Genomic DNA, 27720 nt, shown 5'->3' on the forward strand with positions numbered 1-27720 from the left:
CTTAACTCATACTGAATATTTCAGTTTACTTTTAATAGCAATATTGTATCTTAACATCTTAAGTTTTCAGTTATTGTAACTTCAGGTGTACCTCTATATGTCATTTGCCTTGCTTTTCTTAGTGTATTTCTACTATTAAACTATGTTAGATCATAAAGCATACAAATTACTTTATTTACTGCTAGTCATTTGGAATATTCTAAGATGTTAGTTAGCAGCCTTGCTTTGAGTGAATTCTGACCCTTAGATAGTATCTTACCTAGTTTTCTTTAAATTAAATCTCTATCATCTAAACATGTTTATGTCTTGCAGACTATAAAAATCTGCAATTACAGATTTATGGTGAGATCAATCTGCCCATTTTATATTTTCATAAAATGACTCAGTTTGAAATGCTGTTACTTAAATAGTTTTTTAAATATTACACTTTTTCATAGGATGAAGATACACCTGTCACAAAATTCACTTGGCAATGTGTCTCTCTTGTAAGCCACATTACTTTTGGTGGCTGTGCTGGGACAAGATTGCAGATAGTTAATGGCAGAGCTGATGGGCCACCTGCATGTGAAAGAATCCTGGTACATTTGCTGAGGCAGTCTGGCCACCATCTGACTGTCAAAAGTGCCCCTTCTTGTAGGAATGGGAACCTCAATGCCTATAGGCAGAACAATACATGAAAGTTGCCAGGGTACATGTTTGGAGAAGATGGATACGGGTGACTGTCCTACACAACTTTTTGGAGTAGAGTTAATGTAGATTCAGTAACACTACTATATGAGAAATGTGCTTTTAATATGTAATGTTAGTTTTGCTAAATGCAGCAGAACAAGAATAACATCATACTGTTAAGATGCAAGGAATGAGACTGGTGCACCAAAAGGTCTTGTTAAAGGGCATAGTACACAGGAAAGATTAGACCTCAGCAGGCAATGGAAAGACAGGAACTAGTTTCAGCTAACACGCACTTGTACAATACTCATAAATTTTTTCAAATAATTATACAGCAGAGGTGCTTCCAGAATCCTCTCTCTACATCTTATTTAACACCCATCTAAAAATCCTGTATATTCAAGTCTCCTGAAATATATACAAAGTCCTCTAACAGTTAAGATTTCTGCTTCAGGACTTGATGTAGCTCTGGAAGCCTTTACCTGATTTGGAACAAAGGTCATAAATGCTGGAAGGATGATGATTTGGACTGTAGCTCAGGTACTCGGTACTTCAGCCTCCTCCTTTCAGCACCCTTTTTAGAGCTGCTATGGTGGTGTCAAGGTAGTATACCATCAGGTGGCATTTGCAAAGATGTCTTGTAGAAAATAAGCTGCTTAGAAGTCCTATTTTAAATCACATGCAGTTATTTTCATGGAGATGAAAAAATATCTCTGGTTTATGAGCTGGCTAGTCACAAAGATGTGTTCACAGGTTGTTTAACATTTGTCCTGTGTCAGTAGGAAGAGATTGGGAAAGTGGGCATAAACTGTGGATGACCAGACTCATACCTGTGCAAGACAACTTGGAAGTATTGAGAAATGTGGGACGGAAATAAAAAAACCTCCCTGTCTCTCAGCCACTGAAATTAACTAGCCTAGTTTTAGTGCCTAATTGGAAAGGATTTGCAATTAATGATCCTGAGTAAAGAGAAACATGTTTTGCTGGCCTGTCAGCCAGTTGAGCTTTTGAGTAACTGACATGGTGTAAGCATGCTCCAAAGGGCATCCCTCCCACCTAGCTGAAGTAGCTTGTTCTGTAGGCACACTGGTTCCTGAAGTGTACCTTGTTCAGATGCCTTAACTCTAGCCACAAAATTTGTGGCCTAAGGATGAAAATTCCAGCTGGTTGATGTCCTAGCCCTATTTAAACACTGTGGAAGTGTGAGACTCTCTGTGAAACTTTACTGTACAAAATGCACTATTTACAGTCTAAAAGTCACTAAATCTTTTACTGATGTGTTTAGTCTAAGTATTTACTTTTAAATGACAGCTGCTATTCAAGATTTTGATTCAGGAATGCAGTGTCAGTTTCTGACTTTGTTTAGTTTTTCTCATATAGTCTTTATGTATTACTTTCTAAATAGACCAGCAGTTCTGAAGTGAATGACATATTTCCCTTTTCTAGTCCATATATTTACAAGACATTTTTTATACAATCTTTCCCTTAAACAGGTAACAAGCTATGACCTAACCCAGTTGACTGGCACCCAAAATGAATCCTTGTTTAGTTTCTCTAACACAGTTTTCAGCTGATTAGATGCACTCTGGAGATCTTCTTTCACCAGTACAGTGTCAATTAAATGGCCATACTGCTCTTCAATGAATGCTGCTGAATTAATAATTTCCTGCTGTTCTTCATCCTGCTGACCAACACATGAAGATGGTATGAAATCTACAGCATGTCTTTTTAATTACTAGCATTTTAAAGTATATTAGCACAGTAAGTCATTACTTTGAAAGGCAATGAAACAAGAGGTGCTACCATTAAGAAAGGGTATGTAAGGTATTACAGCTGAGATCAAGGAGTGGTATGCTACTGCTGGAATTTGGTAGGCTGTTTCAAAAATGCAAGAGGTGATAGGGAGGGGGAGAAAACATGTTACAGGAGGGACATAAGATGGTGGCACTGCATTTTATGAAGAACCGAATAAGGAATCATACTCCTCAAAAGTTGAAAAGGAATGCTGGACCCACTGTCCCCAAGTTCAATAATTTTAAGGGCTTACATGAAAACTTAAAGTGAATTAAGTTCTGTTACATATAAAGTCCAATTCAGGTTACCCAAAGTAATGACATTAGGCACTCTCAGTATTTCTCTTCACATTTACACATCGCCAATTTGCAGTTGGTCTAGTTTTAGTCCTTGTAAGACATCCACATGCTGCATTTTTGTGTACCTGATTAACAGCCTGGGTGGGTGTCCCTCTGGACGTATGAGAAATAGGTGGCTACCCTTACCATTTGATGGGGCTGCTCATCAGAAATGTAAAATTATTATTAGTTTATCTGAGTTTAGTAGCAGCTTCCTCTGCTGCAGCCTTGAGTGATGTACACAGATCCACATGGAAGATGTGCACTTTGTTTCATGTTACTTATATAGTCAAGTTTTAAGGGAGTCAAAAAACTCATTCTAAAGTTCTAGCTGAAAGGCTGTATGTGCACAGGACCCACTGAGTGCCCCACTCTGACTCTCGCTGTCATGGAAGAGGAGCTCTCCGTATCATAGAAATGCTAGCCCAAATACTTCTTTCATGTCTAAAAAGAAGAGATTAAGGTTAGAATACTTACAAGGGAGGCTGAGATTTCTTCTGACATAGGAGATTTTAGGACATGTTTTTTCTTTTCTGGAATGAGAGGCTTCACAAAGATAACATAAGGCTTAAACTCAGGAGTCCTCAAGTGCTTTACTGCCTGTGAACAGATGTTTTTTGTTACACCATATTTAATTTTTTTTTTTTGTTTATGTCAATCATCTCAAGCTGGGTTTAACAGTTTCACTAGTACAGACTGTGGTGTGAAGTCCTGTGTACAATACATCTGACCACAGTAACCTTTTGCTCTTCAAAAGAAAGGTTAATGTCTGTGTCCTGGCTAGCTTACAAGAGTACACGAGCTTCCTGGAGCATGGTCTAACTGCACACCTACCTTGCTGTGCATTGCAATACCAGGAACAAGGACATGGCAAAAGATGCTGAGAAAAGTATGGAAAAAATTGACTTGACAGGCAAGTTATGGTTTGTTTTGCTTAAGAGGCCAAATACTGGAAATTTTAAACTTGGAATTCATCTGAGGTAGTATTACAAGTCTTTTCCTAGCCCAGTTACAAAATATGCATCAAAATATCAAAGATCAACTCCCAGTATGGTGGGTTTAAAAGCAAGTATGCTGGCAGTGGTTACAATGCTAGTAATGCTTCAGAGCCAATAGGAAGGAACAAGAATGAAAAACCCATCCATGCTCCAAGTATTCTCTCTAGGACTTGAGCAGGCTAGGACAGTGATGCACATCTGCACATTTCTCCTACAGCAAGGGAAATAATCCCACAGGGAGAACTGATAAAGTGTCATCTAGGCTCTATCAACTAGACATCTACAAACTGTGAATACTGCACTGCCTTCTAAAGAGCCCTATTCTGCTTAGCTAGCAGTCAGGCCACCTGTTAGAAACACAAGTTCTGAGAACATCATTGTTCTTGCACAGCAAGTAGCCACAACTGGTGGCCATCAGTTACTTAGACTGGCAGCCTAGTAAGAAATACTTGCTTTCTTTAAAATAAGCTGCTGAACTTACTTCAGGTACCACATCCACCAGACAAACCTTCTTTTTGGCCATGACGGACCGGATTGCCTCAAGACTTGTACCATACAGATTTTCTTTGTATTCTCCATGTTCCACAAATCTAAAAAGTCAATACATTTTTAAATATCATTCACAAAGAATATTTAACTTACAACATTTGATAGCTTTTTCCTGAAGTCACAGTAGTCAAATTGGGGGGGGGCGGGGGAGGAAGGGTTTCATTTTTCTGATTTTTTTTTTTCCCCTTCCTTCTGGTTGCTTAGTAGCAATAGTCGTCTTCACATGTCACTAATAGCTAATCAACATTACTGACAAATAGGGGAAGAAGCTGCATTAATTCAGTTGACTGATGTTCAAGCCTAATAGAAGAAAGAGGATGTTTGTCACAGAAAATAGAACAAAGCTGGCAACAAAATGCACTCCAATTCTTCCATCTTCTGGGAGACTAGCCAAAAATCTGTACTTTCAGGAAACACAATCTTACTGAAAGTTCTTTATATCTACAGATTCAGTCTAAAATACACTTTAAAGTGGACTTACAAATAAGACTTGTTACCCATGATATTAAATGGAGAGTAAGTAGGCCCAACTGTTACTTTCACTAGATTCAATTCTGACCAATCATACTACTTATGATATGTAGGCTTAAATTCTAACTTATAATCCTCCTACTAGTCCTATGTTGTTTCTAAATTGCTTCTTACTAAATTTCTGAGTTCACGCTAACAGTCCAGACTGAATAAAGACCTTTTTACTTAGAAAGCTGAACCTTTCTAATACAGCTAGTCCAACTTTACACCTGATTTGGTATTCATATGATGCAAGATTTAACTAGCAATATTTTTGAAATACAGTCAATTATGCCAGTATTTTAAAATTAACTCACTTGTTTTGCTGCACATCTGTCTCAAATGATTGCTTAGAGACAAAATTGTATTCTACTCCCTCTTTCTCATGACTTTTCTTTGACCTGGTTGTATCTAGAAGAGAATGGAAGCAAGACATAGGAGACAGATCAGCCTTTGCAAACAACTATATTTTCTCTATTAGTTCCAGTCATGTTTTCATGACATCAAACAAGCTAGTTACATACTGGCAAATTCAAATTAATATAAAATATAAATCAAACATTATAATTTTGTTTTAAACACAGTCTCAAAAATTGTAAGACCAAAAATGAAGTAGTTTTGCTCCCAAGCGTGCTGTAACTCACAAAAATTAGGAGGCTGTCATGATTTAACCCCAGTTGGCAACTAAGCACTACACAGCTGCTCACTGGTAGAGGTACTTCCTACACCTGGTAGAAGCAGTAGTGTATATCCTACGGAAAACAGTATCTCTTAACTGTTTGGCATATTGGACTCTCATTTTTCTTTCAAACTTAGAAAATAAGAAATATATAAAGTCCTATTATGTTTCCTCTGGATTTAGAATAAGATCATCCCTGGCTGTTTTCCCACACTACTGTGAAACCTACGTAATTATGTGTGTCCCTTACCTTTGTGTCATAATTTCTTTTAATAATTGTTACTACTGTAGGAGAAGCCTTCGTGATCATTCCACAAATCTATGCCTGGCCATAAAAGTGAATGTCTGCTATTTTTTTGTGTATGTGTTTAAATTCAAGTAAAAATTACCCATACGAGTTCTACTGCTAACTAATTGAATGTCTGCCTGACAGATATTTACTGAAAGTCTTAAATAACATATAAACAGTGCCCTCAATGTTAATTTTTCAGTTTGCAAAAGTAGCTTGTTGGGGAGTACAAATATTGATGGATTTTTTTTTTTGTCTAGTATTTTTTTTTTTAGAAAATAATCCAGCAAAAAAAAATATCAGTGTAACTCTAGCCACAAACCCATGCAGCACAATCACTAATTTCTCTATCACTGTGACTGGCTTGTTTGAGCAGCCTAGATACACTAATCAACAATTTAAAATCTTGTAAAAATTTTGACTTGGTTTATTGCTTTTTTTTTTTTTTTAAACTGTAGCTGGTATCATATTCCGAAGAAAAATCATCCTGTCTTAAACACACATAATGTTTTCGCTGAGTCTTAAGATACTAGTTTTTCACACTAGTTCTTTTTGCAATTTACAATCTTATTTTTTCTTCCTGTATTCAGTTTCTCAATTTTTTAATGGACACTGAGAAAATGCAATCTGTTGACTTGGGAAAACACAATTCCAAAAAAAAAAAACTGAGTTGACAGAATTCCAAAGTGCCTATGTGCCAAGTTATGTAGTGATCTATTCAGCTATTAAGGGTAAACTTAGTATATTACAATGAGAAAAATAAATCAAAGTACTTCTGAAATATGCATATAATCAATAGCCAAAACACAAATTACCATTCATCAATGCAGCTAGCACTACACTATTAGACAGCATTTATGGAATAAAGTGGCCACACGCAAAAGTCAGTGAATTTTACTCACGTGGAACCGCGACACCATAATCCTGTGGGTTCTCTGACACAACCTTCTGCTTGAGCTCACTTAATTTGGCCCCCAAACAACCTAATAAAATAGAACTGACTGACAGATTTCTGTGTGGAATGAAATACTGCAAAGAGAATAAATAATAATCAACTTCACACAAATAGTATGATACAGGAGTGTGCTTGAAGAAACCTTTACATAAGAGACCTCATGACCTGCCACATTCTGCTTTGAAGTACATCATCAGGAACAAATTGAATCCTTGAACGGCTATTGGTCAAAATACTTGTCAGGCACTAAGTCAGAAAATCTGTAATCTTAGCAGTCAGTTTTATGAGATACCCTTGATTTCTATGACATTCTGGGAAAGTGGCTTAACCCAAAACTGCTAAGCACACTGAATTAAAATTGCATGCAAAATTTTGTTAGATAATTCCAATATCTACCTTTTCATCAATTGTTCTGACAGCGTAAGTATGCACGTTTGAGTGAGAACCAATGGAAAGTGAATCAGAAAAATTAGAAATGGACCTGCATCACTATTTTTAGATGGATTTGGTGAGTTGTTTTTTTCTTTTTTTTTTTAAAATGTCATTTCAAAGAAAAGAACAACTTCTGACCAAAATCAGAAAAACCTTTAAAAAAACCCACCAGAATCACAAAAACCAAACTCAAACACCTAAAGAAAGGCTCTTGAAGTGCAGATGATACGGGAAGAGGGAGATGATACATGAAAAATTTTGAACCAATTGTGTATCTTACCAATCAAAACCACCAGCCTCTGCTGTTCACCAGGCTGCTGCTGATATTTCGTGACTTCTTCGTATGTTAGGAATTCTGCTGCATCTGCCTGCTCTGCTTGCTTTCCTTCATTCAGAATGTTCTCCTTCTCTTTACGACTTAATCTAAAGCTCCTGCGTAAGCCAGCTGTAGAGGAAAACAAAAGATGTATTAAACTACGTCTCCATTTATCTAAATTTTCTAAGCTTGTTCAGCTAGAAGTTACTCTGTCTTTGAATATGAGTTACTCTCACAAATTTTTTCTATCATCAAATCAGTGCACATATGCTAATCTTACAGATGAAAAATTTGCCTATCAGGTAGAAAACCAAGCACCCAATCTATAATAACCCCCCCCCTCATATCACCTTGAGTTGCCAAGTGTTGGCTATGCCAAAGTCCAGTTATGCTTCTGCACAAAGATAATCTAGTTTATGAATGTATGGGAAATTAATGTAAATAAGCTAGTTTTTCTTTTTTAATGTGGGCGTGTTTTTTTGGGTGTGGGTTTGGGTTTTTTTTTTGGGGGGGGGGAGGGGAAGCGTGTGTTAGGGAAGAGGAAAGGGATTTTGGTTTCTCACCTATGTACTGTCCGTTGAAATATCCTTCACAGTCACAGTCTTCTGTAAATTAAAAAGCAGGGAGCGGGGGGGCGGCGGGGAGGGTAAGGGCACAGGGGAGAGAAGAGTGAGAGGGGAGAAGGGAGATATTTTAAACAGTGCCTATGATACGAATCTGGCTCATTGGGGAGAGAAGTTTTTTATCCTGCATTATATGCACACGCTTTTCTAACACAAATATTAATGATACAAAAAAATTATTTGCCTTAGCTAGTGGTTTATATTTTAAAAAATCCTTGATGTCAATATTGCACAAGAGAATTTTACATCTCGGTATTTATGATTCCCAGAATTTACGCTCTTCAGCATTCTTTACATTTGATCAGTGCTACTGCTAGAAGTATAATATTCAGACCCAAGTAAAAAATAAGACTCCATAAACACAGAGCTCTTTTTTTAATGTATGACTTTATAAATGGGTATGATTGTGTAAGAATATTGCCTCTTCTGACATTTCAATATTATTTAGGCTTGAAAAAAAGGGATCAGATGACTGAAATACGAGCTCTAAACACCTTAATTTGGACTAAATTAAATTATCTTTGCTTATTAATTCTTTATTAAAAAGGTAAAAATTTGATGCTTTTGTGATACACATGTATGTAAAATAATATGCAAATCTATGTTGAAAAAAGCTAACCTATCCCTCCTATCTGGTGCCCTGCAATATCCACAGAACTCTACTCATTTTAAGAAAGAGCTGTATGGTTCTGGGACAAGTCCAACCATATATGCAGCTTAAACCTTTAACAAAATGCGCCAATCCAGAGAAAGAGCTTTGTTTTTTAATGAATAGTTGCATACAGATATGTAATCAAGCAATGCCGATGTATACTCTTAAAACATTATGCCTACATTAACAGAAGATACTAGTAGCAATATATGCCTATCCATGGCTAAAATCAGAGCTATTTTCTGTTGTTGAAGGTAGGCTCTAGTTTCACACTCGCACTTTGATAGGGTATACCAGTCATAGCCAGCTAATTATAGAATATGATTAGTACTTTCACTGAAGTTGATGGAATACTGATACTTGGAATATCCTTCTCAAGAAGGATGTGTAATGTGAAGGGGGGGAAAAAAAAAAAAAAAAAAATCACAGCATGCAGAATTCAACAGAAAATACCTAATATTTGGAAAGGTGTGTGGTACAGTGACATATAAACTGCATGAGCCCAACACAGTTGCTCATAATGAAAATAACACAGAAAAAAGTCCAAATGAACAGTGAAGAAAAATCAATTTGGATTGATACAGGTGCTCTAAAACGTTAAAGCCCAGTTTGTTTTTTTTTTTTTTTAAAATACTAGATACAAAGACTGCATTTAACTTGCAACTCTATCAAACTCACTCAGAAACCTACAAAACATGTAAATGCATATCAGAAGACACAAGTCTCCTCTCTTGAATAGGGAGTGAATTTGGAAGTTATCATTACCTAAGTCATCAATCCAAATTAAATTAGTTTAAATAACTCAGGAAGAAACTGCTGTAGGAACAAGCTATATCTACTATTCCCTTTGCTTGGGGGCTTAGCAAGTATTTCAGAAAATGCATTGGTTGTTTATATTCAGACAGAAAATGAGTTAGGAGAGTACCTACCTTTATCAGAAGACTGATCATCTGTAGTTAGCATGAAAGGCAGAGTTGGTATGATATTAAAAGACTGGCAAATGATTGAGTAAAATTAGAGGGAATGGAAAGGAGGGTTCTGGTCTGATTTGCTTAACAGGCTTTTCTATCTTAAAAAAAAAAATGCAGTAATGTACCCTTATCAACTGATTAAAGACTTTTTTGCTAAAATTTAGTATTATAACCAGTTACCAGCTTAATCGTCTCGAGAACGTCTAACAAAAAGCCTAAGTAGCAATCCTCCTAACATTTAATGTAACGGAAACTAATTTGGAAAAGCTTCATTAAATCAGTAATGCTATTTTATAATTCAGTTGAGCATCCTCCCTCCTCTTTGTAGCATAAGAATACCTGTATCTCCGTAGGAATACCTGTATCTCTTCATGAGGTGTGCCATGCACCACGGGGCAGAAGTTCACTTACATCACTGAAGATATTTCCGTACAATTTCCAGATTCCTAGTCTACATGAGGGTAGCACTCCTAGCACAATGTCTGGCTTCACACAGTCATAGGGCTGACTCACACACCAATAATAGCTGTGCTGAAGTACCCAAGAGCAACTGGAACATTATATTCTGGGATAATACAGAATGTCTTACGCCTTTCATCACTGACTAGCAATTTCATCACAAGTAGCAGTTTTTGTGTGAATAATTCACTGACAGAGGCTTCAGAGCTGTAAACAAGAATCACTTTAAAGTCCACTTCAGACCAGCTCTATAATGCTATGCCTGAAATGCAGATGGTATTGCCAGCTCCGGTGATTTTTATCCTCCTTAAAGCTACAGTTTATTTTCATACGAGCTTAGAGTAATTTCATGCACTTATGTAAGAATTTCAAGAAGTGTGCATTGGGTTACTTTTGCAGCTTTCAAGTTTCAAACTGTAGAAAAAACGTGAACACCAGCAAATTTTAAAGTATCTAAACAATGCGTAAGGCCTCATGTTCTTGAAAGTAGGAAGAGAGGGACAGCCATGTTTTTTGAAAACAATAGGCACTGGCAAGACTGGATAAAGCTCAAACCCAAATCCTCTCATGTGGCAGCTTGTATCCATGCAAATCAATCAATGACAGATTACACAAAACATACTCGAACACATCATTATTGAAATAACAGAAGAATACTGAGAAGTTGGTATCAACTAAGACATCACTGAAGGAACAGAACAGACTTACATAATGGTTTCTTCACAGTTCTGGGATTCTGCAGAGTGCCTATTGTTCTTCTGTAAGTCAATCGTCTAAATATAAAATAATGATATTTTAGCCATGTAAACTCAGAATTATAAAGAATTTATAGCATGTTATACATATAGCATTGCAAATAAAGAATGAAATAGTGCTTTTCCTTGAAAAATATAAAATGCCTCTGATTCAACATTTTAAAATACTTTAAAACTATGGCAGTCCCAGATTGCAACTGATAAGTGACTGAGAGAGAAGATTCTAAAACATTTTAGGCTTTCATACATCAGAGCACAGAAATCAACAGCATGTTACTTTTATCAATGTTTTTTTTTTTCCTATTTTCTTTTCCCCAGCCAATCTTTTTTGAAAGATTAAGAAAACAACAATTCTATTCTAACTCTGCTGAGAATCCAACTTCTATTTGCCATTTTTACAAAGGCTGGGCAAATTTCGTGCCTGCCACAATCCTAAAGCTACTAACCTCAAAGAGAACTCAAAAATAGATAACCTTTGTCCAAAATGATCACTGCAGCTATGCATACTCAGAAATTATCCACTGCCTTCCAGATCCGTTTGGAGTTTTCTGTTATTTACTAGCAAACAAAGTTACCCAGCTTGTGTAAAAATTTAAGAACAGAGTATCAAGTAAAATGTTCTGAAGTGTTAAAATCATGAACCAGAGCTCAATTCCTAATCTTACAGTCTTGAATTTGCTCAAAAAACCCAAACCCTCCCACCCCAAAAACCCAACACCAAAAAAAACCCCCAACAACCCAGCACAAAAATCCAATCCCCAAGAAACCCCTCACTGCTGGCAAAGGAAACAACATTTAACCACATTTTCTTCCTAAGTGTTTTTTTGCAACAGACCAACGTTCGTAACAGACTAAAGAAGATGCTCAGGCATTTACACAGTCACTCAGGGGAAACAGACACGGAAGCAATTTCTATATTCTTGCATACATTGAAATGTGGTTTACATCATCTGGGAAAAAAAAAAAAGAAAAAGACTGCAGTGCAGCAGCATCTGTTGACATATATGCATGCACAGGAAGAGGGATACAGCTGTTCAGGCAGAATTTGCCTAGTATTTCAAAGTAGCATTCATATAGTGGAGCAAAGTCCTCTGTCAGAAACCTTATGCAAATCTTGGAGGCCAGCAATAGAATCAGACCTGTTTAATTCTTAGATACCCCACCTTTGTAACACCTACAATCCAAAGAAGACACATCCAGTAATTTGGAGTAAGAATCACACAATGAGACCAGTGGCCTAAATCAGATTCCTTCTTAAATATAAGACTTCTGTACTGTAAATACACGACTTGAGGAATATTTTTGCTTTAGAAGATATATATATCTTGCTGTAAAAACAGAGAAACTTCAAGCTCTAGAAGCTATCTGGGTCCAAGCTAAATACTTTCTTAGGAGCCAGAAGAAAGATCAGATACACTTTTTTGACTACTACTACATGCATAAATTCAAAATTGTTACAATGAATCACCATTTCCTCTTATACTATGGAAGTACAAGTCTGTGAAATACAGTGTCTCCATAAGCCAAGAGGGTCAAGAAACTGATATTCCACATTTCATTTCATACATGTTTGTTTAGCAAGTGCTTTTGTCCTCGTGCTACAAAGCATAAGTCAATGGCAAACTAGATCAGAAAAGCTAGGAAGTTTATTATATAATTGGAGAGGATGGAGCTTTTTAGCACTTTCCTCTAAGCATCTGGTATTCACCCTAGCATGACCCTGCCCTTCATTTCCTATGAAAAAAAAGCAGCATAAAATCAGTGTGACACTTTATGTGTGAAAAAAATTCTGTAATCTTCACTGACAAACCTTTCTTGGAACTGTTTTGAGGGGATCAAGCCTGCTCTGAGGTTGGTATCTCCAACACGCTTTGCTTGCCACCACGTAGGATCATCTTGGCTTACAACTTCTAGGACATGTCGTCTCTTAAATGGCAGCCCAGCCTCCTGGCAGGGAATGGCTCTGTCTTCTTTGGGATTATAGCAGAAAAGCGCCCTCATAAACACCTTTAAAAGAAAGTAACACGTCCTTTCTTTTTATCATATCTGGAATTTCAAACTACCTTTAAAAGGCTTCCCCAATGCTTACACTGCTAACTATATATACTCTTCATTTCTCCTTTATGCTTTACAGTACTCAAAAATACTGAAACCTAGCAAGCTGCATCTGTATTTTGACTGACTTATGCAGAAAAATAAACTAACTTTCAAGCACATATACCCAGTCATTATGTATTGGTGTTGTGGAACATGAGACTCAAAGATCAAAGTCCCAAGAAACACAGTTCACAGTCTACGCAAGTACAAAACACAACAAAGAAAGGAAAAAAAATTAATAGGGAGGGAGAAAACAATAAAAAGGCATTTATGGCAAAGTTGCCCAATTATAAAGACTGTCCTTAAAATGTTCCTTTAATGCATCAAAATCTACTATTCAGCTTTGGATTTGTATCTTGCCACTATTTAACACATCACAGTAGAACTACCTTTAAAAGTGATTTGTGGGGTTTCAAGGAAAAATTTGGCAACTGAGAGCTGGGAAGCAGACATAGAGGTTGATAGAGGAATCCTGTAAGGGACCAGTCGAACAGTAAGTCATTGCTGATCATGGAGGGCAAATGAAGCACTCAGAGAGGCGCGTTGATGTTTGCAGTGGGCTAATGGGGTCAAATGAATGCAGCTCTGTTTGCAAATAGGTCTGTTTTGATTCAAGCGAGTGGCAAAATGCTCAGAGATAATGGACAGATAGCAGCTGTCATGGTAAGAAGAGACTGTCAGGAACACCAATTTTAATTAGGTGAACAAAAAGAAGAGGCTAGATTTCAGAAATGCTATGAAAGAACGTGTGCCAAGATGATGAAGAAAAGAAGTCATCTAAGTAATTCTACTGCATAAAAGGGCACTGCATTTTACAAGAAACTGCTCTACTATCTTTTTAGTTCAATTATGGGTCTGTGACACTCCTCACTGAAACAGCACAAATCTTGCATTTACAGAGATGCCAGCATTGTGTAAATATGAAAATGCGTGCTTCAGTATTTCACTAAGTTGCATACCTTGCTGTCTTTTAGGCGATATTCTTCTTTGATGGCTGGAATTATTTTTAATGTTATTGATCCCTGAGACTGACCCTGAGAAAGAGAGAAATGTTTTTTACTTTGAAAGCAAGACAAGGACACAATGCAGACTATTCTAGTTCCAGTTTAGGAGCTAGCGTCTGTCTCTTCTTCTCAGAGCTTTAATAGTCCAAGCTAATCCACTATTTAACTTCATTACACAGACTATCATGATGTTCCATGAATCCTCCACAACAGTGTCTTCCCCATGGAGAGGTCCACAGTAACTACTTGGCTAGAACATATCAAGACCTGCATTAAAATTCCTTCATTTACTTTTAGCAACTGCATTAATTTCTGGATTACAGTTCACAGGGCATTAAATACTTCTGCGACTTTTAGTACGACACTAACTTAATTTTTTGCGGACTAACCATTTTAAAGTGCTCCTTTGAAAAATACTGTGGTATTTTCCCACATAGTGGCTAACTGGTTAGGGTGAAATGTAAACATCTACTTCCACTCTAAAAATCTTTGCTACTAAATTTCTATTAGTTATAGTAAATTAAAAAGCACTTCTGCATGCTTTGGAAATCTAGAATAGGTTTATCTGATGTATTTCAGATGCCTTATTTTGGATGAGATGAACTGTGCCCTAGAGAAGCCTGCTATTCTGCACAGATTAAAAAGGAAACCTGGACAATCAGCTTGGACAAATATTTGTAGCTCTTCCTCAAAAAGTAAACCGTGAAAAGGAAACTGTTACACTGCAGGCATTTAAAACGGGACAGATGAATAGCATCCCAGGGTCCCCACAAATAAAACTTTACACAGCATTTCAAAATACAATTTTGATCCTCCCCCTGCCAAGTTAAAAGCAGTCATTCTCCTTATTCAGAATTATTTTGATCTAAATTTAAATTAGGTGATGGAACCAATGCCAGATACTTCAATCTCTTATTGTTGCTATTCTTCTTACTGTGTCCCTAACTCCACTCCACACCAAGACAAGGGGGAATCAAGCCCCAAGAGGGGAGTCAGAGACAATTAAGTGGAAGAGCTACAACACTTTCTGCAATGCAGCAGGCTGACCACAGATGTGCACGTTTAGAAAGTTACCAAGATTTGTGGGCGTTAATGTTAGAGAAGCTTGAAACAAGAATTTGCTAACGTCACAAGGAATCTGCTGATAAAGAACAGACTGACAGCTCTATTGGACACACAGCCGAGACTTTCTTCAGCTTCCTAACATACCGTATTATAAATAAACTGCTTATTTTCTAGGAATGCACTTTTAATTTGCAATTTGGTTGTCATAAACAAAGCATGAAAGAGAAATGCTTTGTTTGACAGAGCAACATGTAACTTTCTATTTGTATCTTACTTGGTACCGATTCAGTTTACAGAAGTTTCTGAAATCAAAAGGAGAAGACTAATCCACTGGGAGAAGAAAAACTCTTAATGCAAAGACAAGCAGGGATTGCATCTTTTAGCTCTCTATATATTTTAAACTCATGGTTAAATTTCATCATCTATTGTAATTACTAGATCACTCGAGAGAAAAGATCTTGATATGAAAATCAGTGCAGACCAAAATCTGACTTATTTCTTCCGGTCGTTTGTGAAGCACAGTAATACCATTGACTTCTCTTAGTTCATCTCCAACATGGACAAGACCTGAAAAGATGGTAAGTAAATTAAAATAAGTCTACAGACTGGAAAGCACCACTCCTCTGATGTCCAACCTAAGTCAATATAGCATGTATCCCCTCTCCTCCCTCCCCCAGCTTAATGGATTTCCAACTAGAGTCAAGTGTCGGCAATGTGGTCTGAAGTGTCACGCCCTTATTCCATATAGCATTTTTTTTTCCTATGCAGCTCAGTCTCATAGGAGACCAGCGTGGAGATAGAGAACCTGTGGCAAGACACTCTGGAAAATCACTGCCTCTGTATTTGGATCAGCACTAAGAATGCAAAACTGGAATAGTTTCATGAGGATGATCAAATCTTGTAGAGTCAGGAGACACGCTGCTGACTATAAAGGCAGGAATGACATGGCCGTCAATTGACAGATCAACACTACACAGTCCCAGAAAGAATGTTGGACTAATTTTTTTTTTAAAAAGCCATGAAGAGGCCCTTAAAAGTTTTAGGTTTGTTTATTCAGCTCAGTAAGACATGTACTTGTGTTATATAACTACTGTTAACTGACATAAAAGAATTTCTCAGTGAAGCAAACAGAAAACACCACGATACACTGAATAAATCAAGATACTAGATTAAAGGTAAAAAACATTGTTTTCTTTTCTTTCTTCTAAAGCTTAGACCTACTTCTCCCATTTGATGGCATTTTTTCCTGGCTATTTTAGAGAAAAACATACCCAATTAAATTGATAGATTACTGATGAAATACAGAAATGTTAAATGCACGCACTAGTCATTTCACATTACATTTATCAGATTACACTAATTTGAAGAATGATAACAATCAAGAAGAAAGCTGTAATTACCTAGTATTTTTTCATCACAGTAATTCATTAATTTTGGGATTGTATTACTTGTATATTTAAAAAAGTGCACGAGGCTTGGAGTCTATAGATCTCATATAAGGCCAATTCAGCTTATTTAATAAAATCTAGATGATCACCTTCTAGAAAATGGAAGGTCAAATACTGCATGACTAACCCTGTAGATCCTGAAAGCATGCTGGATGATAGCCTATGCATGGAAGTCTCTCCTGCCACTAGACACCTGAAATTCAGTTGTCGAGTGAGCTTACCGTGTAGGCTCCCTTTATAATCAATAATGAAGAAAGGCAATTCCAGCAGTGACCTATCCCATTCTAAAGCTTGTTGGGATGATTTGTTCTCCAGCAACGTCCACCTCCCTCCACTGACTACACAGAGAGCCTACATACTGGTTCAGACTTCACATCTAACAGTAACCTCTTAAGATTTCGATAGGCTGTAATCTTTTTTTACAAAATAACACATATATTAAACACCTGTGTCCAAAGGACTGGTTTTGGAATGAATCACCATCAGATTTAGTTAGAGATTATCACTCTAGGTATGTGTATACAGTACGTGTGTGCGTGCATAATTTTGGAAATTTTAGAACGGTTTATGCAATTTTAAATCCTGTTTTCTTCAGAAATTTACCACTGCGATCAGCTGCACCACCTCTCATGATCCTTGCTACAATCACAGCTCCTGTATGCTCATCTCTTCTGATGGTAGCTCCCTGAAATAAAACATACACCCGCCCCAAGAAACCATCATTAAAAATTGCTTAGAATACAGTGAGCAGTGAAATAACACGTAAGCTAATCTGTCTTTTAAACTGGAATTAATTTGTTCTATAAATTTTGTCTTCCTCCTTGACAATTTTCACCATTATTCAACTTTTGCCTGTGTCTATATCATGTTATTGTGGGAAGCTGCGCACACCTTCCTTTCTGCGGACTTTGCTGAGTGCTTACACTACCTACATTATTGTGGTGATCAAAGTCACTCAAGTGTGCAAAAGAGAGTTTCTTACAACAAGCTTTCTCTATGTGTCTTCTGAATCTTTATACAATACAGCTAGCACTTTTACATATAAAAGCAAGGAAAGCCAAGCAATTACATTTTTTTTTTTCTTCTCCTACCTCTGCTGGCAATATAAAGCTTTAATCGGGAATTAAGTCACTGCTCTCTTCTACTACCTACTGTCATATACAAAAAGCACTTCAGCAGATTTCTTCCCCGATGCAATTGTTTTTTCTTAGGAAATAAATTCCATTTCCATGTGTATAAAATTAGTACTTTGTCAATATAATGTTTACATACAGCTATCAAACATATTCTTACCATACATCACTTTCATGCAAATGAAGGTATTAATTCATTGAATGTTAACTACAATATGAAAGGAACTAATATTTACAATACGCATAATTGCTTCAACATATACAATTTCCTCAGAGATCGTGTTCCCTGCATTAACTGGGGTTATAAACCCGTGCGTATGAAGTGTCTCACGCAAAATTGTGAAGGTGTATTTACCAAAGTGTTCTTTTTATGTTATTTTACTAGCTTCAGAACACTCCTAGTTTTTGCAGCCTATTTGATGACATCTTCAAGTATCTCCTCCATACTCACAATAACGCTTTTGCACTACAGAGCTGCATGTCTAGAGATGGGTTATCTTATAATATATACCAAGGGTTCTTTATTTTTCACTAGCCGAACAATTTTCACTGATTCCTCATCAAAATCATCATCAAAGTTATCGGGTAGAGGTGGAAGGACTGGGTCAAAGTTCTTCTGTGCTACAGTGTCATGTACTACAAGCATTGCCTGCATAAAGGAAATAAGAAACAGTAATATAATGGGGTAATATTAGTTTCCAGTTCTCATGTTTCCAACATTACAGCAAACTTAAACCTCCCCCTTCCCACCCTCACCATAAATCCCCCCAAAAAAACATTTAGCAATTATCTTACCCATCATGTAAACTACATATTGGTATATGTCGATATTTAAAGTAAATCCAGGCAATAACAAAGATCAGCCTAAATAAACTTACAGAATGGAGGTGGACTATGGAAAGCAAAAAGTTGAGAAATGGTATCTTTTTCTTTTCTGCTCTCTCAGAAAATGTTAAGGAGGGGAGGGAAGACAACATGGTGCATTATGCATGAAAGGCCTATGCTGTGTCTTCTCAATTCCCTTTGCATCCTGAAGCCTGTGCAGGAAATCACAGTGGAATAGAACTACACTTTATAGGAGGTTTTTCCTTTCTCTTAGGGACTCTCCAATGTAACTTTTCCATTACAAAACGTTCTATTGGAATTCTGCAAAGGAATTTCGTTAAGGTCTCTGGTGTGCTTTTTACCCTGAGATGTGGTGTTGACAACAGCTGACGTAGCTCTTTTTCTTCATTATTCACTGGTGCGGTCTGCAATTCTTCTATTATCTTTAAAATAAAAATTAACAATCTCAAAATAAAAGGAATCCACCAAACAAGGTCATATATTTGCAAGTGAGCATTTCTGGTGAGTGTTTGCTAACTTCTATCATCCTTCGAAATAGTGTGCGCAGATCAAAAACAATCCCAATCAATAGTGCGTGAATCCTAAAAGAAATGAAAGCTTCTTCATCTATTTTATTTTTATTAGATAGTGCAGGAAGACATCATCAGAAATCAGGATCCTAGCCTCTAAACATACATTTTAAGAGTGATTCCACCAATATAATTTCAGGAATGAGTTCTGAAATTTTAAATTCTATATGGAATCCATAAGTGATAGGTGAAACTACACTCTTGTGCTTGTACTACCATACAGGAGTCTAATCCTCCCTGTAACCAGGAAGCATACCCGTGTGGAACATGCAACAGAAGTTCCCTTGTTCCCCTGTGAAGCCTGGATACCAAAATACGCCCTGGAGTCTCAGGCCTTCCAAACAAAAGATTAGAGAAACAATGGAAGCACTTTTGCACTAGGCTGGTTGGGTGGGAGGAGAGAGAAGGAGGGGGAGGGAGGAGGAAGGGAGAAGGGGTTGAGGCAAGAGAGATTTCCTTTCCCTGTAAAGGGTTCTAGATTGGGAAGTTATATAGTCCTGTATAAAATTTCTCCTCTGCTGTTTAGAACACGGTAATTTTGTATTACTTGACAGGCAGCAGTGCCAAAACTTTTATGAAAGCAGTAGACTATTTGTGGGAAAGGGGAGAAGGGGGTATGCTGCAGGTTAAGATGAGGCAGTGGGGTCTCCTGGCTTTGCAAAGGGAGGAATTCTAGCTCCCAAACCTTCCACGGCCCTTTGCTACGCTTTCGAAGCAAATGGGAGCAAGCCACTTTTGTGAAGAGTTGTCAAAGACAGTATAAATTTCACTTTTTCAGGCACGTGGCACTTTACAAACAAATCTAAGATACAACTTTGCTCTGTGAACAGACTCGGGGAGGAATTGATTGAACGCAGCCCTGCAGAGAAGGACTTGGGAATACTGGTGGATGAAAAATCAGATATGTGGTGACAATGTGCGCTTGCAGCCCAGAAAACCAATCATATCCCAAGCTGCATAAAGAGAAGCATGGCCAGCAGGTCAAGGGAGGTGATTCTCCCCCTCTACTCCATTCTCGTGAGACCTCCCACCTGGAGTACTGCATCCAGTTCCAGGGTCCCCAGTACAGACGCGGACCCATTAGAGTGTGTCCAGAGGAGGACCATGAAAATGATCCGAGGGCTGGAACAACTCTCCTATGAAGAAAGGCTGAGAGAGTTGGGGTTGCTCAGCCTGGAGGAGAGAAGGCTCTGGGGAGACCTTATTGCTGCCTTCAATATATAAAGAGGGCTTAAAAGAAAGATGGAGAAAAGCTCTTTACCAAGGCCTGTAGTGACAGCACAAGGGGCAGCAGTTTTAAACAGAAAGACAGCAGATTTAGATGGGAGATAAGGAAGAATTTTTTTATGATGAGGGTGATGAGATGCTGGAACAGGTTGCCCAAAGAAGTTGTGCATGTCCCACCATTGGAAATGTTCAAAGTCAAGCTGAATAGGGCTTTGAGTAACCTGATCTATGAAAGGTGGCCCTGCCCATGGCGGGGCAGTTAGACTAGGTGATCTTCCAATCCAATCCAAACCATTCTATGTGAACAGCAACGCTGCTTGGGTTGTAATGGATTTAAGTCCTTAAGACTGAATGCTTAGCTGGGATAGTCTATTGTCAAGAAAGGACTGAATAGTTTTTGCAGCCTCTCTCTTATGAAAGCCATTAATAACATCATTCTGTTCTACCTGCCTGTGTCTGTCTTCACTGGACATTTAATGACATGATATTTTTGAGCTCTTATTTCCTTGATCAATCACGAGTGAAACTAGCCAACAGATTTCAAAAACAGTTGGGAAAGAGAAGCATGTACACATATAGCACAATTGCAAGACTTTGATTTGTTAGAAAAGCAAGCTTAAATAATAGGAAAATAAGGAGACAGAATTTTTACTCACATCTTCAACTAATCCTGCTGCACTATGTAAAACAGGAGTTGGACTCTGCCTTTCATAATGACGGAGTTTTTCATGAATCTGAAAAAGATTATTCAGGTATATTATTACAGAGAGATACAAAACTTCCTAAATATACCTACACTGGAATATTTTTGTATTTAAGGAATGTAATTTTTCTGAGATAAGCGTCAGAAAAATAACCTCTCTTGGGGTTATTCTTGTTTTGTTTAGGAGTCTTTTAGTTTTCTTTTTGCTCATGCTAGTTTCACAGACAGACAGAAAATCTGTTAAGACTTCAGCAGCTTAAGGGAAAAAATGAAGCCATCTCACACTCCTTTTTTAGCTACGGGGCACTGTATCTGCATTTTGGCAATCAAGGCAGAAATGTTTTTTCTGAACAAAATATGTTAATTGTCAATGAATGTTCTTAATGTTTGTGCTTAAATAAATACATGCTTTGGTCAGTATAGAATTCTACCAAAAAAAAAAAAAAAGCTTTGGCAAAGTAAACAGTTGATAAATCAAGGGAACAGAAAATAAGTAATCTGTAAGGAAAATGTAGGTTCATCAATTAACTTTTACCTTCATCAGGTAGCTGAGACTCTTTTCACTGAAGACATCCCTAAGGAATCCCATTTCCTCTTTATGATTTGAATCAGGTCTTAGCTGAGATGTCAAAAGGGCCAAAGTTTCATGCAATCCTAAATTTAAATTCAAGACAGAACCAAAGCTTTGTAGATGGCATGTGCCACGGGACCTTCTATTGCAGACTTAACATCAGCTACATTTACTTGGGTACCATCTTGGTGATCATTATGTTTTCAGAGAGATTTGTGCTTATCTTCCACTCATTTTGTAACACTCCCTTCTTAAGCAGCAAACACAGCTTAAGATATAACATATATCATATTAAGGCAAAAGCCACCAAAGCAATATATATTTTAAAAGACATTACTTTTGAAGTGTCCCCCTTCATGTTAATTACCCTTTGTTTCTAGAACTCTAGCTAGCCCTCTAACAAACTTTGAATTATTAGATTGCCACAGCAGACCCACAAAATGACTGAACTACCTCCTTTGTTGCACAGCTACCAGTTCTACTTCCCGCGCAACTTTGCTTACAAGTGTTATCCTGCCCTTTCTACCTCTGAGGCACCTGTCAGAAGTCAGGTCTGACCAGAGGAGGAAAGGATTGGTGTAGATTTCCACTGCAGTGGAAGCAAGGCTTGTGGCTAGTTTTCTGAAAAGTGTTTAAATCATCAATATCCCAATTTTGCAGTGCACAGGGCCAGACAAACATTAGTTTTTTCCTGATGAACCATGACTGGGAAAACAAAAAAACAAAACAAAACAAAAGTTCCTTTGGCTATTCTCTCCATGAACTTTAGAGTGCACTTGGATCCAGGAGACTCAGCTCACTTCTGCTTTAAAACTCAGTATCATTAGCATATATGACTTCACCCTGGGTAGCATACTCGAGAAGCTGGTTAGCAAGCCTTGAATGGAATCACTGTTTTTTAAGTCAAAAGGAAGAACATTAACAAAGCTTACCAACACCTATTCAGAAAATATTAAGACATGGCACAGCAAGCAGCAGAGATATAAGGGCTGATCTTTAATAAGCATGCATAGAAGCCAGTGTTATACTGAGAGGTCCAAGCTTGTCCATAGGAGCCTGTCTACCAGCATATATTCAGGGCCTCTAGGGTTCTTAAGAAATTAGGTGTTTCCTGAAATCTGACTAACTTTATTCGTTTCCACCTTTTATACTCCACCTTCCTTGTTTTCTTTTAGGTAATTGCTAAGAAATTTAGTTGAACTATCTTAATTCTATTTTATTTAACTCCAATTTTAATTCATTTCCTGTGTGAAACACATACAGCAAGATTTCAGTCACTGGTCTGTTGAAAGCATGCAGATTAGTTACCTGAGTCTTCCGAAAGCACTGGCATGGCTTTGTTCTTAATCTTAGAGACAAATGTTCAACTTAAATCAACACGATTGTTTCTTCTTTCTGGACTGCGATTCAGAGGCAGTCCTGAAATGAGCAAAGATAACACCTAAGCTCAAGCATGCAAGAAAAATGGCAATCATGTAAAAATAGTAAATTCCTAGTACATCTTTCTCTCAAGTGTTCAGTTTAACCTGAATCAGGCAGAGTCCTGCAGTTAATTCTGCTATGCAAGTAACAACACGAAAAATATTACGTTATATAATAACCATATGGTATCTTGGATAAAACTGATGCTGAAGAGAGCAGATGCTTCCCTATTCTATTCTCAAGATAGACAGTTTTAGAAGGCCTAAGTAACTGTCTGAGAAGACAGAAAAGAAAAAAGCATGCTGCAGAATGGATGTCTAAAAGCACCGATAAACACCATATGCACAGAAATAGAGAGAGGAATGCAGGAAGACGCCACCACGACAAGATGTTCTGGGGCCTCCTGAGAGAACACCTCAAAGGAATCTATATCCCCCTGGCATTCTGATGCAAACCACGCTACAATTACATGCAACTCTTAAAGCTAGTAGCAGTGTCACTCCATCAACCTTGGTCACACGTACCAAGGATGCTACAACAAATAAGGCTATTTCCATTGCTCAATTCCATTAGATGCTTTTATTGCTGATTTTTCTTGTCACTGACAGCAAATGACTCCAGAGCAATTTCATTTCAAACTGCAAAACTGAATCTATGCTTATAATCACCAGTCCAAGATGAAACACTTTGTGTGTTCCAGGGCATTCAAAATCTTGTTAATTCTCATAAAATTAATCAGACTAATGCTTGCAGAAAAATAAACAGCCATAACAGCACGCAAAAAGGATTAGAAAGAAATGTGGGATACTCCAACTCTTTGCTAAATGCAATAAAGGATTTCTATTTGTAGATAAATCTCGATATTTTGATCGCATGACATAAGTTTGATGTTTTTCCAATTCAACTTTATTTTGATTAGCTGCCTGAAAATATTGTAGTACTGCATGGCAAATTAGCATATACCAATTTAGCATTTTCTAGATTCCTGAGTTTCTCTACAACATACTGAAATATTAAGCTTGAGAGTCACCTGTGTTTTGCACTCCATATTATCTACTGCTATGCTTAATTAGTCTACCTAGGTATCAAAACATAACTGAGTTCTCTAAGCAACTGAACTGAAAAAGTGTTGAAATTTCACTCTAATCCATGGATCATACTCAAGTGTATTACCTATACTACACATTTATTTAATTAACTTTCAAAAGCATTTTTATTACCTATTCCTTTGAAGAAATAAACATTTCACACACAGCCCCCCACACTTCATGCCAAAAGAAATGTATAGGCAATTCATTCAACCGCTCTGGCTCCTTGACTATTGCATTTCATTTGACACCTATTTAAAATCTCTAATTATCAAGAAAGGGAACTTTAATTGAGTGCTCTGTCTTGGTAAGAATGTGTGCTTCCCAGAGTCAAACTTATTTAGCGTCAAAAACCAGAAAAACCCAAGTTATTTTACAGACTCTTAACGAAAAAGCATCCTACACAGGAATCTGGAAAATACGTGTTTTAATATCTCAAAAAAACGACAGCAAACTCAGGAGCACAGCAATCAAAATGGAGGCTTCCCCTAGAGGCATTTCCCACGCTCTGTAAAAATCCTATTAGCCAGGACTGATTGAAATTAACAGCCACAAGAATGAAAAGCATTCCATATCCAATAATTTGTCACCAGCACATGCCATGTTAATACTCAGGGCTGGTTTCAAGGTATTAAATTCAGCCCCATCATGTAGTATTTTGCAAGAGGGGCTCAAAACCATGAATCTGTCCTTTCACCATTGTCTTATGAATAGGCTCAAATACACTTTTCCTCTTTAAAAATATCTACCCTAAACCATAATTCATTTTTCACACATATCCTTGCCCAGCTGTTCCCGAGGCAGAATGTTTGAGCCACCTTCCTTGCCTAGGAAAAGGACTGCTGAATTGATGCTGTACATGGGGTCTAAGAAGGGCATTAAACAGAAGCATGATATGCTTTGGCATATCCCCATTACCTTGGAAAATAAACCTAGTGTGGTTCACAGCCTAATACAATGTAAAGCTTCTGTAATACAGATATATCAGTCAAAGAGGTAGAAGATCTCATTTCAGAAAGCTGTTGCATTTTAACATCTTTCCAGGAGAAGATCACCCCAGTGATTAGGTCATCTGCATGCTAACAAGATTACAGCTGACAGCTATTACAGAGGATTTCTCCTCACTTTGCTTTTGTGTACAAAAAGTGTCCAAATCTGACCGAACTAATCTTGTCTCTGCGTACTATACCTACTTTAGCACTAAAAGAGTGACTGCTCTGATGGCTGAACGAAGCACGGAGAAAATCGCACATCGTTCCCTGTTCGGCAGCACAGAGACAGGCTCTTCGTCCGAGCCCCCACAGCAGGCGCGCAACTCCAAGGCCCCGCGCTCGGGACCGGAGGCCGCCCGTGGGCCGGCGGTCTGGACTCAGCCGGGCGCCCCTCAGGCCACCTGGGGGCTTGGCGGGAACCTGAGGGGCGGAGTACGGCGAGGCGGACGAGCTTCCCCGGCACCGCCAGGCAGGGCTCTCCCGCCCCGGAGAGAGCTTTCCATGCGCTCCACTGACCTGGGGCACCGATAACTCTGCCAGCGGCAAAGCTAGCGCAGCCGACCTTCCTCACGGCCCAGCCGCGGGCCCAACGGCTATGGAGCGAGGTTACACCCCGGACCGGACTTCCCACACGACGGCAGCGAGACGTCCTCTTCCAGACCTGCTACTCCAGCCGCGAGGCGCCACGCCGGCCCCATCTCCGCCACCCGGATGACTCCGCAGGGCTTCCGCCAGGCCCGGCCCCGAGTCCTCGGCCTCGGCCAGAGCCCGCCAGGCAAACCCCAGCGGACCCGCGGGCTCCCGCCACGCCGGGACCCGCGCCTCCCAGGCAGCGTCAGAGCCCGGCCCGGCCCGGCCCGGCCCCGCCCCACGCGGCTGCAAAATGGCGTCGCCCTGGCCGTCTCTGCAGGTACAGCTCCGCGCCGCGCTTCGGGAGCAATGCTGCCGCCGGGCGACCGTTACCTGCGGGTGCGGACCCAAGATCTGGACCGTGTGGTGCTGGCTGCCTGCCCCGGCAGGCCGCAGAGCAGCTCCCCGCCGTTCGCGTCCCTGTAGCCCGCTGCGCACCTTGCTCATGCGCTCTTAGAGCCGTTCTACGCGCCGCCTCCCTCCCTCCCTCCCCCAACCTGTCCCTGGGCGACCGCGCCAGGACCGGGGGTGGCTGCAGCCCGCCTAGGTCGTCGTGCACCGCTGGGATTCGCGCGAAATCGCAGCGTCGAGTCGGGGCAGCGCGCACCCTTAAGCCTAGCGGCTGCGAGCTCCGGCCCGGATTTTCTGCCCAGAGGTAGCGGCGCCGGACGCAGCTTTCCCGTGAAGAGCCCCACGCGCCTCCAGGAGAGCTCGGGAGGCCTCCGGGGCGCCGTTCGGACCTGGGCCGTTGCCGTCAGCTAGCCTTGCTCTGCGCCAGCCGGGCTCCAGAGCCCCCTTTTCTGAAGTCACTCTTGGGGAGTAAGCGTCGATGGTGGTGAGCGTAGCCGCCTGGTCCCGTAGCTCGCTGCTGTCAGGTGTGCTGTGGCATTGGGAGACTTGAAGGAGGACAATGCAGCGGCGTTCTGGATTTTTTTATAGGGGGATTCATCCCACGAGGGTGTACGCGGCATTGGAGCATGCACAAAAATACTTGAGGGCAAATCATGCTAGTGGATGTTTGGTGGCGAGGCATCAAGGGACCAGAAGCTCACAGGCTGATCGCATAGGACGGCTGGCAGGGCAGGCACAAGAAGCGATCCAGGCCTTAAAGGTAAAGAGAAAAGACTGTATTCAGTAAAGTAAAATGGGTAGCCAATGGAGAGACAAAAAGAGAGGGTCGATAAAAATCACAGCACTATGGCAAAAGATCCCCTAGGCTCTACAGAGGTAGCATCTTTTTTTTTCCTAGGAAAAAATGGTATTATTTGGGAGATAGAGGGGCTAGGAACAGATGAGTTTTAGCTTGCGGAGTCCTCTCTCTAGCTCTTCAGTCCTTAAAAGTCCTCAGCAGTAAGGATAGGACAATCTATTAGCCACTTACCAGATGCAATACTAAGTAATAATTTAGGAGTATAGCTACTTTGGTCAGTCAAGCTCTTAGGAGTAAAACATCTTTTTAAAATATGTGTGTATATGAAGGGTAGTCTGCAGCACAGAACATTACTCTGGAAAGAAGAACCAAGCTATTTATCAAAATATTTAGTAAACATTCAAGATAATTTTATGCTTTATAGAATTCAATGTATAATTAAATACCAATTTCTCCAAAGCTATTCATTAGTGATACATCATTACGGTGACAAATGGCATTGATTAAAGACAAAGTAGAAATGCTTCCCAGTATTCTTCTAAGGTTCATCTGAACAAAGAATAATGTGAAAGAAAATAGTATTTTCCTTCTTCTGAGCCAGAGTGCAAACACCAGTGCTTCCATCTGCAGCAATCACTGCTGTGATTGTAGAAGTATAGGAAAACTTCTAAAATTTGTCAAAATAGAGTGAGAAAGGCATGTGGAGACTTGTCAGCAGGCCGCTTTGGTCATTGCTGAATAAATTTTCATTTCATTTGTAAAAATGCATGCATGAATACAGTTTCT

The 27720-nt window shown here is 39.0% G+C and overlaps 1 protein-coding gene and 1 long non-coding RNA gene across 9 annotated transcripts; one reads left to right on the plus strand and one right to left on the minus strand.

Annotated features, from left to right (window-relative positions):
- Positions 1–12: 12 nt before the first annotated feature.
- On the minus strand, positions 13–26257 carry MPP3 (MAGUK p55 scaffold protein 3). 8 transcript variants are annotated; one of them, XM_075171778.1, is made up of 19 exons: positions 26118–26257; positions 22961–23071; positions 21617–21735; positions 21035–21112; positions 18924–19004; positions 18248–18385; positions 17207–17288; positions 15637–15722; positions 14046–14120; positions 12800–12996; positions 10943–11007; positions 9734–9754; positions 8093–8134; positions 7494–7658; positions 6729–6809; positions 5176–5269; positions 4281–4389; positions 3279–3401; positions 13–2353 (listed from the first exon to the last, which is right to left on the minus strand). In XM_075171778.1, the coding sequence occupies exons 2-19, from the start codon at positions 22983–22985 to the stop codon at positions 2171–2173; spliced, it is 1764 nt and encodes a 587-aa protein (XP_075027879.1). In that variant the 5' UTR covers positions 22986–23071; positions 26118–26257; the 3' UTR covers positions 13–2170. The 8 variants fall into 8 exon arrangements, with proteins under 8 accessions (XP_075027879.1, XP_075027878.1, XP_075027881.1 ...); XM_075171777.1 differs by lacking the exon at positions 26118–26257 and adding an exon at positions 25671–26014; XM_075171780.1 differs by lacking the exon at positions 26118–26257 and adding an exon at positions 25671–26008 and having other exon boundaries at positions 13–2350.
- LOC142092053 (uncharacterized) lies at positions 2282–16418 on the plus strand. The gene is made up of 3 exons (XR_012676942.1): positions 2282–2373; positions 15594–15733; positions 15924–16418. It is a non-coding gene; the product is annotated as an uncharacterized LOC142092053 (long non-coding RNA).
- Positions 26258–27720: the final 1463 nt, after the last annotated feature.

The sequence above is a fragment of the Calonectris borealis genome, chromosome 22, assembly GCF_964195595.1.
Source record: "Calonectris borealis chromosome 22, bCalBor7.hap1.2, whole genome shotgun sequence".
Lineage (NCBI taxonomy): Eukaryota > Metazoa > Chordata > Aves > Procellariiformes > Procellariidae > Calonectris > Calonectris borealis.

What these genes read in the sequence shown, in the direction of transcription:
- MPP3 (XM_075171778.1), bottom strand. Translation starts at nt 22,985, where the DNA reads ATGCCAGTGCTTTCGGAAGACTCAG. An exon ending in TGGTGCAGCTGATCGCAGTG is followed by an intron (nt 15,723 to 17,206) that starts GTAAATTTCTGA and finishes CCATCTTTTCAG; the next exon opens with GTCTTGTCCATGTTGGAGAT. An exon ending in AACTGTGAAGAAACCATTAT is followed by an intron (nt 9,755 to 10,942) that starts GTAAGTCTGTTC and finishes TGCTAACTACAG; the next exon opens with ATGATCAGTCTTCTGATAAA.